Raw genomic sequence first — 14,620 nt, 5'->3', positions numbered from 1 at the left:
TTCCTCACAGCAAACAATAATATCTATTCAACAGATTTAGATGAGATTTCCACAGAATTTTTCATTATTGTTATCATCCTTCATCCAATAAAGAGGATTCAAATACCTCTGTGTCATGTCAGCAACAAGGTTTAGCCATTTTCCCTTTAGTTCAATTCTGCTATTTTCACTGAAAACAGAATAATCGGACCACATTAAGAATGAAAATTCAAACACTGTGTCAGCACAAAGAAACACAATGCGAATAGTTGAAAATATTTTCATCTTATTAAATGTTTGTTCTTTCCGGAAACATTTGTAGGATTTAAAGAGAATAAAAGGAAGAAGGTACAAGCCCCATGTTAAGTATTCTTTATTTCACCTAAATGAGCAACTATGTTTCTTAAAAAATAATGAGATATTTTGAGAAATCTGATGTCAGGAGTTAATGGGGCTTTACAAAGGGTCTCTTTTGGGGACATATACTAACATTACCAATACAACAACTGAATTATTTGGCTGTTTCTCAGATGAAAATGGTATACATTTAACTACAGCTTCCAGTTTGCAAAAAGAAATAAATGTATTCTATTAGTGAAATGAATTAGGTAAATGACCTAAAATTTGCTATAGTCTCGGGTTCTTTATATATCATGAAGGAAATGATCCTCTCCACACAGAGGACACACACACGCACACACACACACACACACACACACACACACACCCTTTCACGAAGCAATTCTGGAAATACCAGTGTTGGTAGCATATCGAATTTTATGTAGCTGGCCAAGAATTGGAACAAACGTGTTCTTAAGAGCCTATCTGCTAAAATGAGAATGCTAAGATTCTTAGGATTCTGCTCATTACATGGTGCACCTAAATGCTCCCAGAATTAATGCCCAGATTTCATTGTTTTGCCACAGTCACCACTGTGTGCAGATATGATGCACATAGCTATTTACAACACTAGTAAGTAAGAATATCGTGTATTATACCTCCATCCTTGGAAGTCTTCTTACATCAGTATTCTTTGAAACATAGCTCTTTCTCTCAAGGCACGTTACAGAGAAGACTTTTTTAAAAGTGTAAGTTGGTTAAATAGCTGAAGTCAGGAAAAATTTTCTCACATTGAGAGTTATTGGATTGTGAATAATCTCTCAAGGGAAGTGCCAGAAGCCCCATCCACTGAGTTATTTAATTAAAACTGCTCAAGAGTAAGTAGAAGAGATGTTGCCTGAGGGAATAATTTCACACTGATCCCTGAAGGATTGACTTGATGGTCTTGAAATTCTTAACAGTTTCAAAATCTTAAACGTCTTCAGAAATAGTCTCCTACCATTTTCTCCAAGGAAAGAAAAAGCCATTCTGCCTGCAACCTCCTCTCCCTACGAAACCAAACAAAAACAAAAACCAGCAACAAAAACCATAACTTAGAAACCAGATCCTTTTATCGACGCTACCTAAACCACCAGAGGACAGCATTAACCCAAAGAGAAAGCCACAGAGGAGCTCCAAGCATCAGTAAAAACTGAGAGCTTTACAAACCAAGAGCTTTCGGACTTTCTTCAGTTACTTATTTTCTTTTTGTTGGCTTTCAAATATCTCAAATCTCACATTTTTTATTTTATAAAATGCAATGTATAGTCTTACTTTCAGTTGGTAATGTGATCTGTCAATGGGTAAATTCCTATAAGGCCTTTTTGAAGGTCACTCACACCTACTCGCTAATCCTATAAGGAAGTTTCCCAGAGCATGTGCTGGAGAACAATACCCACGGCCTGCAGCTCTCAACCTTTGAAGTGAGGAATTTTTTGAAAGATCACAGAAGCAGAGATGGTCCGAGGAGGAGTCTCAACGTGTGTGGGCTGCACATGTTCCACAGTTATTTGACAGGCACTGAAGACTATAGGATACCAGCTCTTACTCATGCATGAGACCACAGTCCCCACGCTGCACTGGCACCCACACACCACCAATACCCATTCTGAAGAGGAAATATATTCCTCATGTTGTGGTTGGCAGCCGCTTTCAGTGCTGGGTAAAGAGCTGCTGTGGTAAAGGTGTGAGTTGTCTTAATCGCTGAGAGTTGAAGGAGGAAAAACCAAGAACTCTGTGGTTTCCAGCTATACTCACAGAATGTTCGGAGGTAACAGGAGAATCACTGTCCAAAGCTTCAGCTGTAGCCCATTCTCTATCAATTCAGCCAAGCATACCCCTACTCCACAATCATCTTGAAAATATAAATATCTATGATAAGAAGGGTACAGTTTCTTGTTTACATAGGTAGAATAAGTAAGCAAAATGGCTACACGCAAAGATGGCAGCCAATTCCACTCCCTGCTGTGGCTGTCTTGAGTGCATTTGACAACAAGCACAAAGTAAAAGTTTCCTCTGGATTTTACTACAACTTAGACGTGTCAAAGACTGGGGTGTCTCATGGGGCATAAAGGAGGTGAAGGAAGTAGAGAGAAACCCAAGCATCGAGACAGACAGACAATATTACTCCCCAAAAACCCAAGCATGTACCCGTGCCTGTATGTGAATTCCACTGTATCGGCCATTCGATTATTGAATTCAATTGTGTATATAAATTTAGTATTATCTTGCACTAGAGAGTTTTTAAACTTTCTCTTTTTTTTGATTTTTCATTACAGAGCTTTACCCGAAAGCCTGAGGGTTGATTCCCACAGAGACATGCATTCTTGTGCCTGCTCCTTCCTGGGCTTGGCACAGGGAAAGCATGTCGATAAAAACAACCTTGGCACACGTTCTGGTAACCATCCACTTTCAGTTTCCCATTTACTTCACCCTTGAGAAGTGCAGTGACCATAACCTTGCTTTCCATGACTCTTAAAATGCTTTTTATCATCTGCCTTCTTTATATACTAGTTTATTTCATTATGGAGTGAGATTTCCAGGCCTTTAAAATGTTTGTTTCATCCCTTGTGGATTCCTTATAGATACCATTTAATATTTTTTCTTTAAATCAAAAACTGCTAAAATGTAACACTTTTTAGTCTTGTGTGTGTGCATGCATATACACACACATGGACATATAAAACCTTTATTACTTATTTCTAAGCTCGCCAGAATGGGCCTAAAGAGAGAGCTTACGGCTTCATTCTCTAATCCATTGACTTGAAATGACTTTTTTTCTTATTTCTCCATCTTAAGAAAATTAAAAGTGATAGAGATACATACGATAGACAAAACTGAAAAAAAGTCTACACAAGGACTAAACAAGCTAAAAGGAATTGGTGACTCTTATAACAGGAGAATCAGAAAGACTTTCTCTGTAGCCTTCTTAACCTTGTTTGGAATTTCCTTTGACAGGCAATAGCCTTTCATACCAAGTCTCCTCCTCCATCACTTTCACCTGTCATTAATAAATATGGTGTCATTTTCATATGTTTCCTTCTTTCCTTCTGAATTTGGGATAGGCCAAAAAAAGGCCAAAATGAAAGTGTGCAAATACCTTAATATAGATTGTAAAATACAATTGTATAAAGCATCTGGCTTCCCTTGCCTTTTGAAGCAGCCAGTCAACATGTCAACCAAGCCACAAATTGTAAACCAGAATAAATTGCATTAATTTGTTGATCAATTCTATGTGTTGGTTCAATTTTAGAGGTTTTTGTTGTTTTGTTGTTGGAGTCTTTTTTGAACAATGAAAATTATCTTCCAAAGTCGGTTACACTGGAGCCAGAGCTATCCATTTTCTAGATAATTTTCTAAAGCAATTCTCCTGGAATAATGCCCACTAATCTCAACCTCCAAATTTTCTGACTTGCCTCCTTCAAGGTTAAGTTCAAATTCCACTTTTCCACTCTGCCCTGAATTTCCGAGGTAAAATAAAATTCTATACTCTAGACTACAATAGGACTTATTTTTTTGCCTCAAATAATCATTTGTGATATACAACTTTTCTCTCCCCCAATATTCTGCATCCTATTTAGAGCTAAGATCCATGTCTTTCTATCTTCCAAACCACTGAACATTACATTGCACATTGTAGATTCTCAGGAAAGACTTGATAAGTGAATTAATGGGTAAGTGGGTTCAGCTCCTGCAAATCAGCACACCCATTTATAAAAGCCAGATTTGAAACTTCCCTCTCCCCAGCTTTAAATCAAATTTAAAGGCTGAAATTATACCCCAGCATTAGAAAAATGCTGGCCATGCTGGCCTCATCTAATATATAGGCCAGCATGATCTTTAGAATCCCTTTCATCATAGGATTCCTCAGAACTGTCATCAATTCTGGGGCCCTTAATATTAAAGGAATCTCTTTAGTGCCACTAACCAACAGATATAAACAAGAATGAATGAAAACTTTGGCTGCTATGTCAGCTGCTGGGAATCTGGACAGAGAACACTTGGCCTTGAAGGGTGTAGAGATGAGAGCCTTCTAAGAAAGAGCATGGATGGCATATAAGGAGCCTCATCCAACATGGGAGAGAATGAGACTCTTAAAGGGAAACGGGGGGCTGGGCGCGGTGGCTCAAGCCTGTAATCCCAGCACTTTGGGAGGCCGAGACGGGCGGATCACGAGGTCAGGAGATCGAGACCATCCTGGCTAACACGGTGAAACCCCGTCTCTACTACAAAATACAAAAAAACTAGCCGGGCGAGGTGGCGGGCGCCTGTAGTCCCAGCTACTCGGGAGGCTGAGGCAGGAGAATGGCATAAACCTGGGAGACAGAGCTTGCAGTGAGCTGAGATCCGGCCACTGTACTCCAGCCTGGGTGACAGAGCGAGACTCCGTCTCAAAAAATAAAAAAATAAAAATAAAAAAAATAAAAATAAAAATAAAAATAAAAATAAAATTAAAGGGAAACAGGGAGGAACATCTCTGTGTCCAGTTTGAGATAAATGGACTGGAACATGGAAGATCATAGACTCAGCAAAACGTACAATACAGCCAACACAAAGTACCTACATGTGTGGAGCAAGAAAATCTAACCCTCTACTATAAATGTGAGTTCCATGTGTCTTCTGCTCTCGTATCAATAATTCAACTGTTTGCTTTCCTCTCCCTCTCCTGACTCTCCCCCTCTTTTCTCTATGCCCTCTACATTCTTTACCGTGAATACCTTCTTTACCACACTACAATGTGACCATCCTCTGAGCCACAAACTATGACCTCAGACTTCTGCCCCCATCCATTGGTACTTTCTTAGTTAACCCTCTTGTTTACACGTGCTGAATGATCATTCAGATGACTTCAAATTGGGTATTTTCAATCCTGGTTTGTTGCTCTATAATTTCAATTGTCAGCTAGTCAAAGGCTACTTTACAATTTAATACATCTGAAACAGACTTATTTCCACTCTTCCTAGCCAAGTTGGTCTCTTCATTTCACATCTTTTTCACTGAAACCATCATCTTTTAGTCCTTGGATCACAAAAATTTGAAATCATTGCTGAAACTTACCTCTCCCTGACCCCTAGGCCATATCAGAATGAAGATTTCATCCTTACCTTAGACCTTTGAACTGCTCAAAAATTGCAATTGCATCTCTTTTCACCATTAGAAATCAGTAGATTTGGCCAGGCAAGGTGGCCCACGCCGGTAATCCTAGCACTTTGGGAGGCCAAGGTGGGGTGGATCACCTGAGGTCAAGAGTTTGAGATCAGCCTGGCCAACATGGCAAAATCCCCATCTCTACAGAAATTAGCTGGGTGTGGTGATGTGGACCTGTAATCCCAGTTACTCAGGAGGCTGAGGCAGGAGAATCACTTGAACCTAGCAGGTGGAGGTTGCAATGAGCCGAGATCGTGCCACTGCACTCCAGCCTGGGCAACAGAGTGAGACTGTCAAGAAAGAAAAGAAAAAAAGAAAAGAAAAGAAAAGGAAGAAAGAGAGAGAGAGAAAGAAAGAGAAATCAGTAGATTTGAAAGAAAACTTCTAAAACGTTTTGAGACAAATGGGAAATAAAACACCTGTATAAGGAAAACACCCTGACTATGAGCCTTAAAGACCCTTTCAGCCCTTCCTGATTCTGTTCTATCCCCCAGCTACCCATGTTTTTGAACTTTACTCTTTTTATAGTTTTACCACGTTTGTATCTACAAATAACATATTGTTTAATTATGCATATTTCTAAAAACTTTAAAGAAAGGAACCCTAGTCTCCCCATTTTTTGTAACTTGTTCTTTTCTTTCAACACAAAGTTCGTGGGCTTCATCCACGTTGGTGAGCAAAGTGATAATTCACTCATTTTAGTGACGTAGAGTATCCTAATGTGTGAATAGACCTCAGTGTGCTTTTCTGTTCTACTGTTGATGGGTATTTGGGTTGTTACCAATTTTTTGCTATCGCAATCACTGTTGCTATAAATATTGTCAGGAATTCCCTATATTGAGAGATCTCTTGGATACCAAACAGAGTAGAATTATTGGATCATAGGATTTGGGGTTTTTAACTAGCTAATGCCATATCATTTTCTAAAACAGGTATGAAGGTTAATTTTATGTGTCAATTTGAAGGGTGCTTTGGGATGAGATTAACATTTAAATTGGTGAATTTTGAGTAAGCAGTTTGCTCTCCACAATGTAGGTGGGCCTCATTCAACAAAAAGACCAGCCTCCCTAAGCAAGAGGGATTCTGCAGCAGATGACCTGGGTTTCATCTGTACCATCAGCTCTCCTGGATCTGCAGCCTGCAAGCCCATGCTGCAAATTTGGGTTTATCAGTCTCCATAATTATATGATATAATTTGGTTGTGTGCCCACCCAAATCTCATCTTCAGTTGTAGTTCCCATAACCCTCACGTGTAGTGGGAGGGACCAGGTGGAGATAATGGAATCATGGCGGTGGTTGCCCCCATCCTGTTCTCATGATAGTGAGTTAGTTGTCATGAGATCTGATGGTTTTCTAAGGGGCTTCCCCCTTCTCTGGGCACTCATTCTTCTTCTCCCTGCTGCCATGTGAAGGACATATTTGCTTCCCCTTCCACCATGATTGTAAGTTTCCTGAGGCCTCCCCACTCATGCTGAAATGTGAATCAATTAAACCCCTTTCCTTTATAAATTACCCAGTCTCAGGTATGTCTTTATTAGTGGCATGAAAATTAAGTAATACAGTAAATTAGTGCAGCAGAGAATGGAGGGCTGCTGTAAAGATACCCACAAATGTGAAAGCAACTTTGGAACTGGGTAACAGATAGAGGTTGGAACAGTTTTGACAGCTCAGAAGAAGACAGGAAAATGCGGGAAATTTGGGAACTTCCTAGAAATTTGTTGAATGACATTGACCAAAATGCTGATAGTGATATAAACAATGAAGTCCAAGCTGAGGTGGTGTCAGATGGAGATAAGGAACTTGTTGGGAAGTGGAGTAAAGGTTACTCTTGCTATGCAAAGAGTTTGGTGGCATTTTGCCCCTGCCCCAGAGATCTGTGGAACTTTGAACTTGAGAGAGATGATTTAGGGTATCTGGCAGAAGAAACTACTAAGGGGCAAGGGGTTCAAGAGGAAGCAGAGCATAAACATTTGGAAAATTTGCAGCCTGATGATGCGACAGAAAAACCTCATTTTCGGGGAAGAAATTCCAGCCAGCTGCAGAAATTTGCATAAGTAATGAGGAGCCAAATGTAAATCACCAAGACAATGGGGAAAATGTCTCCAGGGCATGTCAGAGATCTTCATGGCAGCCCCTTCCATCATAGGCCCAGAGGCCTAGAAGGGAAAAGTGATTTCCTGGGCCAAGCCTAAGACCCCCTGCTCTATGCAGCCTCAGGACTGCATATGGTGCCATATATCCCAGCCATGGCTAAAAGGGGACAACATACAGCTCAGGCTGTTGCTCCAGAGAGTGCAAGCTCCAAGTCTTGACAGCTTACATGTGGTGCTGGGCCTGCGGGTGCACAGAAGTCAAGAACTGTGGTTTGAGACCCTCTGCCTAGATTTCAGAAGATGTATGGAAACACCTGGATGTCCATTCAGAAGTTGCTGCAAGGGCAGAGCCCTCATGGAAGACCTCTGCTAGGGCACTGCAGCAGGGAAATGTGGAGTTGGAGCCCCCACACAGAATCCCCACTGGGGCACTGCCTAGTAGAGCTGTGAGAAGAGGGCCACCATCCTTCAGACCCCACAATCTGAATCTGATCCACAGACAGCTTATACCATGCACCTGGAGAAGCCACAGACACTCAACACCAGCCTGTGAAAGCAGCCAAGAGGGGAGGCTGTACCCTGGAAAGCCAGAGGGGTGGAGCTGCCCAAGACCATGGGTGTCCACCTCTTGCACCAGCATGCCCAAGATGTGGGACGTGGAATCAAAGGAGATTATTTTGGAATTTGAAAATTTAATGACTGCCCTACAGGATTTCAGACTTGCATGGGGCTAGTAGCCCCTTTGTTTTGGCCAATTTCTCTCATTTGGAATGGGTGTATTTATCCAATGCCTGTACCCCCCTTGTATCTAGGAAGTAACTAACTTGCTTTTGATTTTACAGGCTCATAGGTGGAAGGTACTTGCCTTGTCTCAGATGAGACTTTGGACTGTGGACTTTGAGTTAATGCTGGAATGAGTTAAGACTTTAGGGGACTGTTGGAAGGGTATGGTTGTATTTTGAAATGTGAGGATGTAAGATTTGGGAGGGGCCAGGGCAAAATGATATAGTTTGGCTGTTTCCCCATCCAAATCTCATCTTGAATTGTAGTTCCCATAATCCCCATGTATTGTGGGAGGAACCCAGTGGGAGGTAGTTGAATCATGGGGCCAGTTACCCTCATGCTGTTCTGGTGAAATCTCATGGTTTTTGTAAGGAGCTTTCCACCCTGCTCAATCTGCACTTCTCCTTCCTGCCGCCATATGAAGAAGGACACGTTTGCTTCCCTTTTCACCATGATGGTAAGTTTCCTGAGGCCTCCCCAGCCATACTGAACTGTGAGTCAATTAAACCTCTTTCCCTTATAAATTACCCAGTCTTAAGTATTTCTTCATAGCAGTGTGAGAATAGACTAATACATCATGTAAGCCAATTTCTTATAATAAATCTCCATGTATTACACATTGGTTCTCTTTCTCTGGAGAAGCCAGACTAAAATAATAGATATACTAATTAACCCTCCTGCTAGCAGTATGTAAGGGTTCCAATCTATAGATGCCTATTTGCTTACCTTGCCTGCAAGTCTTACTCTCCTACAAGGCTGCAGCTAGTGTAATCTTCCAGGTGGTGAAAGAAAAATCTGGTTTTACGTTGTGTCTCTCTCTAAAAACTATTCAGATATGTCCCATGGTCTGCATTACAGATGGAAGTCAAAATTCCATTCGGCACATCAATAACTTTTCAGATTTATTTCTGACATTCTGCTGCCCTGGTGAGCTGCAACTCCTTTTTTAAGCACAGAATCTACTGTACTAAAGCTTTTCCTGAGACTCTAAAGTATCATAAGCTGAGCCTTTTTGCTGGTGCAGGCAGGGAGAGAGTCTTACCCTCACAGTGTCTTCCTTTCCTGTGAGGCTGCCTCTCAGGCCACCTCTGTGGGTAGAGAGGGCGTCAGAGCCCTGGGTGAAAACCACATCTTATACACACCCAGTGCCCTAGTCAGAGAGGGCCAGGCTCTGCCTCCTGCATGAACTTTACACCTCCACTGCCCTTCTGTAAGCCATCAGTACCCCCAGGACACCCTTCCCTCTCTGTCTTCTCTCTTCCCCAGACCCCAGCCTCTCTAATTAAAATATTCCTGCCAATTCTTCAAAGTCCAGCATGACTTTTCTCTACTGTGACCCTCCATGGTTCATTCTGCTGGAGTTAAGGTCTCTGACTCTTCAGAAAAATCAACTGGGGTCGCTCTGGTGGTGTCATTTGGCAGCTTGAGAACCTTGGACAAGTGAGTTTACCACCCTGAACCTCAGTGTCTTCTGTTGTATCACAGGAACACATTACCTCCCCATGGTGCTTCATAAGGATTAAATGAACTGACACTCAGTTGCATCCTACAGAGCAGGCACCCGGTTAACACTAGGTGGCAGAACATTCTGAGTGGGTCACTCATTTGGGGGGTATTTCTGTAAATGCAACTATATTTGCTTTAACTGACTAATAAAGCCAGAGACACGTAGGTGACAGTAATTTTCTCCATGACCCCACAAACTCTGCCAGAAAGGGCTACCTTGAAAATGTTGTCCCCCAAGTCATCTCTGCATATTTTCTCACAAACTAGGTAAAAACAAATGCATTTATTCTTACCATTAGAGTCTCTAAATCAATTGTTAACAAAGAAATGCCTGTTCTGGAAAGAACACATATTTTCAAATAACTTCATGTTAGTAGTACCATTTATTCAGAATAAAATGTCCCATTTGCTCTTAAACTCTAGGCTGAAAGCTGGAGGATTGATAGGAGGTGCAATGGCCAAGGTCTCCTTCTTCGAGGGCCCTGGTGGGTTCCCATGTGCCCCAGGCTGACAGTTGCATCAATTTGCAACTTTATCTGCTGGGACATATGCGAAAGTTGGGGACTTGGAAAGACCACTAGACTTCACTTCACTTCAATGTCATCACCTGTAAATTCAGGCGATACAAAAGTTCAAGTGCACACAGGAGATTCAAGGAGGAAGTCTATGAAGATCCAGACTATGTAAAATTCCACACATAATAAGCTATCAGTAAATAGCAAAAATCAACATATTTACAGAGCATAGGGCCCAACTCCTTCATCCTTCTTAAGTTCTTACAATCTATTATATAAACTAGGATTTCTAGATTCCAAGTCTGATTTTTTTTTACTATGTAATGTATTTTCAACTCCCCCTTTACAGTATACAAAAGTACAGTATTTGCAATCCCAGTATGTTGTTACTAAAGTATATAAGAAAATTTTAAGCACACCTAAGGTTAAGTTTTAAATACAAGTAATATTTTTTAAACTCACTATCCTTCTTAGTTTAAAAAAGTGAAGCTCTCAAACTCTCAAAATTGGGTAGAATGCGCTCACTAGCCCATTACATCAATCTGCTCTTTAAAATATAAATGATCAAAACAAGAGCAATGGATCATGGCTAAGGATACCATCATGAAGAATTCAAACTAGATGGACAGCTGGTACCCCTTCCTCTGACTGATAACTGACTGAAAATCTCCACATTGTATTTTTTTAAGCCCCATGAAGGGGAAAGCTCTCTTTTTCTAACCTCAAAAAATAGCAGTAATGACAAATCTGGATGAAAACAACAGGAAATATTCCTAAGACCATTCATATGTGATGCTAATAATCCTACCTTTGCATAACAACCATCATTTAGTTCTTTACAGGTTAGCCCCATCCTCTATCCTGAAAGGTCGAGCTGTTTTCAGTTGGTTGTCCTGTGACAGAAACCAAAACAGCTAATTTGGAACCCAAACTTTAAAGTCGCACCACACAAGGCAGCAGTGGGGAGTGCATCCTGTTCTAGTTTTGGTGGCTCAGGCCTTGTTTCCAACGGCTCACTCTATGTTAAAAGCTTTGCCAATCTTCTACTTCACCTGCCTGACTGATTTATTACACAGTAAAAACTTCCAAGCAGGATTTAACAGGTGTCTACATACAACAGCAAATGAGGACTTGTATGGTGAAATGGAGTCTTTAATAAACATTTAACTAAAGAAGCATTGCAGATAGACACTCTATAAGCCTCACTTATATACACAAAATTAGTCTTCACCCTAGCCACACCTAAAGAGAAAGGGAAAACTAAATATATGAAGATGTTTCTTACCTCCTGACCATTTGATATTCCTCATATAATTCTGTAATTGTTCTTTTAGCACATAGATCCCTTAAAAATAAAGCACTATTATGTCAGATGTCATATAATGTTCTTCTCTATACAGCCATGGGGTATAATTTGAGAGACACCACACAAGAAACACACAGCTCCAAAAATATTCCCTTCTTTAGATTGTCACTAATATCTGAAAATTTCATTACTAGTCCTTTTGGATCACAAGCATAGGAAATAATAATAAGATGTATCATTCTCTGACTACCATGGGCCAAGTTCTTTAAATATATCATCCCTCAGCCATTCAACAAGTAGAATGGTACTACCAACCCAATTTCCGGTTCAGGAACCTGAGATTTAGAGGAATGGAGCAACTAACACAAGGTTGATGGAAAGTGATGACTATAAACTCAAGTGTTTCCAGTATACTACAACCAGTTCATGTGGTCATCACTAGAAAGACAAAACCACAATCTCTGGTAGATAAAGCAAAAAACACTCCAAGGGATCATTGGGTTCTTTCTGCCACCACAGCTCAAATGTATGAAGAATGTGTCCTCTCTAGCTAAACCTGGAAGAGGTGAAAGATGGAGCCAGGGCCAAGCATGGTGGCTCATGCCTGTAACCCTGGCACTTTGGGAGGCCAAGACAGTTGGATCACTTGAGCTCAGGAGTCCAAGACCAGCCTGGGCAACATGTTGAAACCTCATCTCTACAAAAAAAAAAAAAAAATATGACAATTAGCCTGGCATGATGTATTAGTCCATTTTCACGCTGCTAATGAAGATATTCCCAAGATTGGGCAATTTACAAGAGAAAGAGGTTTAATTGGACTTACAGCTCCACATGGCTGGGGAAGCCTCACACTCAAGGTGGAAGGCAAGGAGGAGCAAGTCTCGTCTTACATGGATGGCAGCAGGCAAACAGAGAGGGCTTGTGCAGGGGAACTCCTCTTTTTTAAACCATCAGATCTCGTGAGACTTATTCACTATCATGAGAATAGCATGGGAAAGACTTGCCCCCATGATTCAATTACCTCCCACCCAGTCCTTCCCACAACACATGGGAATTCAAGATGAGATTTGGGTAGGGACACAGCCAAACCATATCATGTGGTGGTGCACACCTGCGGCCCCAGCTACTTGCGAGGCTGAGGTAGGAGAATCACTTGAGCCCAGAAGCTGGAGGTTGCAGTGAGCCAAGATCATGCTATTGTACTCCAGCCTGGGTGACAAAGTGAGACTTTGTCAAAAAAAAAAAAAAAAAAGGAAAAAATAGGAAGGAAGGAAGGAAGGAAGGAGAAAAAGAGAGAGAGAGAGAGAGAGAAAGAAACAAACTAACTAACTAACTAACTTAGATTTGGTACTGTAGGAAGAACCTTGAACATCCAGGGGTTGATGTGAGTACTGAGTGTCCAGCAGAAGGCAATGGTGCTACGTCCCTGTGATAAAGCCCTGAAAGGAAGGCATCAGGATCCTGAACCCATGTGTTGCCAACATCAGTTTAATCAAGGCTTAGGTTATCATGAAGACAACATAAAACCTGCACTTTCTCCTACTACATTCAAATTTGAAAGGCATTTCTACTCGGACACAACAGCACAGTCAGAAAAATGAAACAGACTCCCAAGATTGCTCCTTCAAAGTCGTAACATCAAAGCATCTAGAAACGGAATTGGAGAATGCCACAGAAATACGAGAAAGCATTCTATAGCTTCTACTTGGGCTTTATAGAAACAAATGTTGTAGGTGGATAAAAAGGGATTAAAAAAAAAACCTGCCCTTACCTGACTGCACCACCTGTATCACCTTCTGCCAAGTTCCCTGTGGGTAAGTGTAAAGAGAGCAGGAATAGTAGCCAACATCATCTTCAGAGGCATTCCGAAAGAAAAGAGTCATGTTGTTGGAAGCCATCGTTGAATTCAAAAAGTAAACCCTCTCAGCATAGGGCTTCCTTATGACCATGCCATGAGTAGGGCTGAAAATGGCTATGGAATCCTTCTCGGTCCCGATCTTGAACCACTCCACCTGTGTCAAGATGCCCACTGATGGATATACACATTCTAGAGACATATTCTCAGCAAAGGGAACTGATGTATGCCAAAGCACCTCTTCACACAGAGCTGAAATATACAACATCACATTAGTTCTGTTAGCCTTGATGATGGAAACACCAAATCAATATCTTAAACTTTGGAAGCCCTAGCAAGATAGTGCATTGAGATCACGGTAAAGGATGACAGTTTCTGCCTTCTTCTAAAAAGGTGTCCTGCTGATCATTGGAAAATGTAACTTTTAGTTTTTCTGAACAAGTGAGAAATTATCCTAGCCAACTAAAGAGCATTGTAAATTCTGAATATGCCACCCCGTAAGAACAAAAACAGGAGCAAAAATTTTAAATGAAGATATAAAGATCATCTTTACCTCTGTATACATGAAGAAGAGCCAAAAGTAAAGTAGGATAATCCATCTCCGGAAGCTGTTTAAAAGGCTGGTCGATTTAAAAAAAATTGCTTTTTATAATGTGACATGCAGATCCCAGCACAATGCAGTTTCCTTCCTCTCAGATGTTATCAGTCGTGTCTTCTTTTTCTAAAGTATGAACACAGGAAAAAGGCCTTAGCTTAAAAGACACAGGTTTGCTCTCGTATGATGGGCAGATTTGAGTTACTTCTCTCTCGGGGAACCAGTCGGCTTCTTTTCAAGCTTTCATTTTCTACAAGGAGTCATTCATTCAACAAACATGTGCTGCATGCATTCTCTGTGCCTAACTCTGCTATAGGCAATGAGGATACAATAATACAAAAAAAAGTATTAGAACTTACATTCTATGGGGGGAGGGAGAAATTAAAATAAAGATGTAAAAACATAAATAATAAGTGACAGGTGGTGCATGCATGGAGCAGGGAAGTCCTCACTGAGAGCATA

General features: G+C 41.0%; 1 protein-coding gene across 2 annotated transcripts in view; it reads right to left on the bottom strand.

Moving 5' to 3' along the window:
- Positions 1-14,620, bottom strand: part of CD226 (CD226 molecule) — a 96,748-nt gene that overhangs the window by 68,126 nt on the left and 14,002 nt on the right. For both annotated transcript variants that reach the window (XM_050767817.1, XM_050767816.1), the window contains exons 2-3: positions 14,117-14,284; positions 13,480-13,815 (exon numbers count right to left, since the gene is read on the bottom strand). In XM_050767817.1, coding sequence (XP_050623774.1) covers positions 13,480-13,815; positions 14,117-14,162 — 382 coding nt within the window. In that variant the 5' untranslated portion in view covers positions 14,163-14,284. The remainder of the gene's footprint in view (positions 1-13,479; positions 13,816-14,116; positions 14,285-14,620) is intronic.

Source organism: Macaca thibetana, chromosome 18, assembly GCF_024542745.1.
Source record: "Macaca thibetana thibetana isolate TM-01 chromosome 18, ASM2454274v1, whole genome shotgun sequence".
NCBI classification, from domain to species: domain Eukaryota; kingdom Metazoa; phylum Chordata; class Mammalia; order Primates; family Cercopithecidae; genus Macaca; species Macaca thibetana.
Note: the sequence above shows the minus strand (reverse complement) of the source record. Positions and strands in the feature narration are given on the sequence as shown.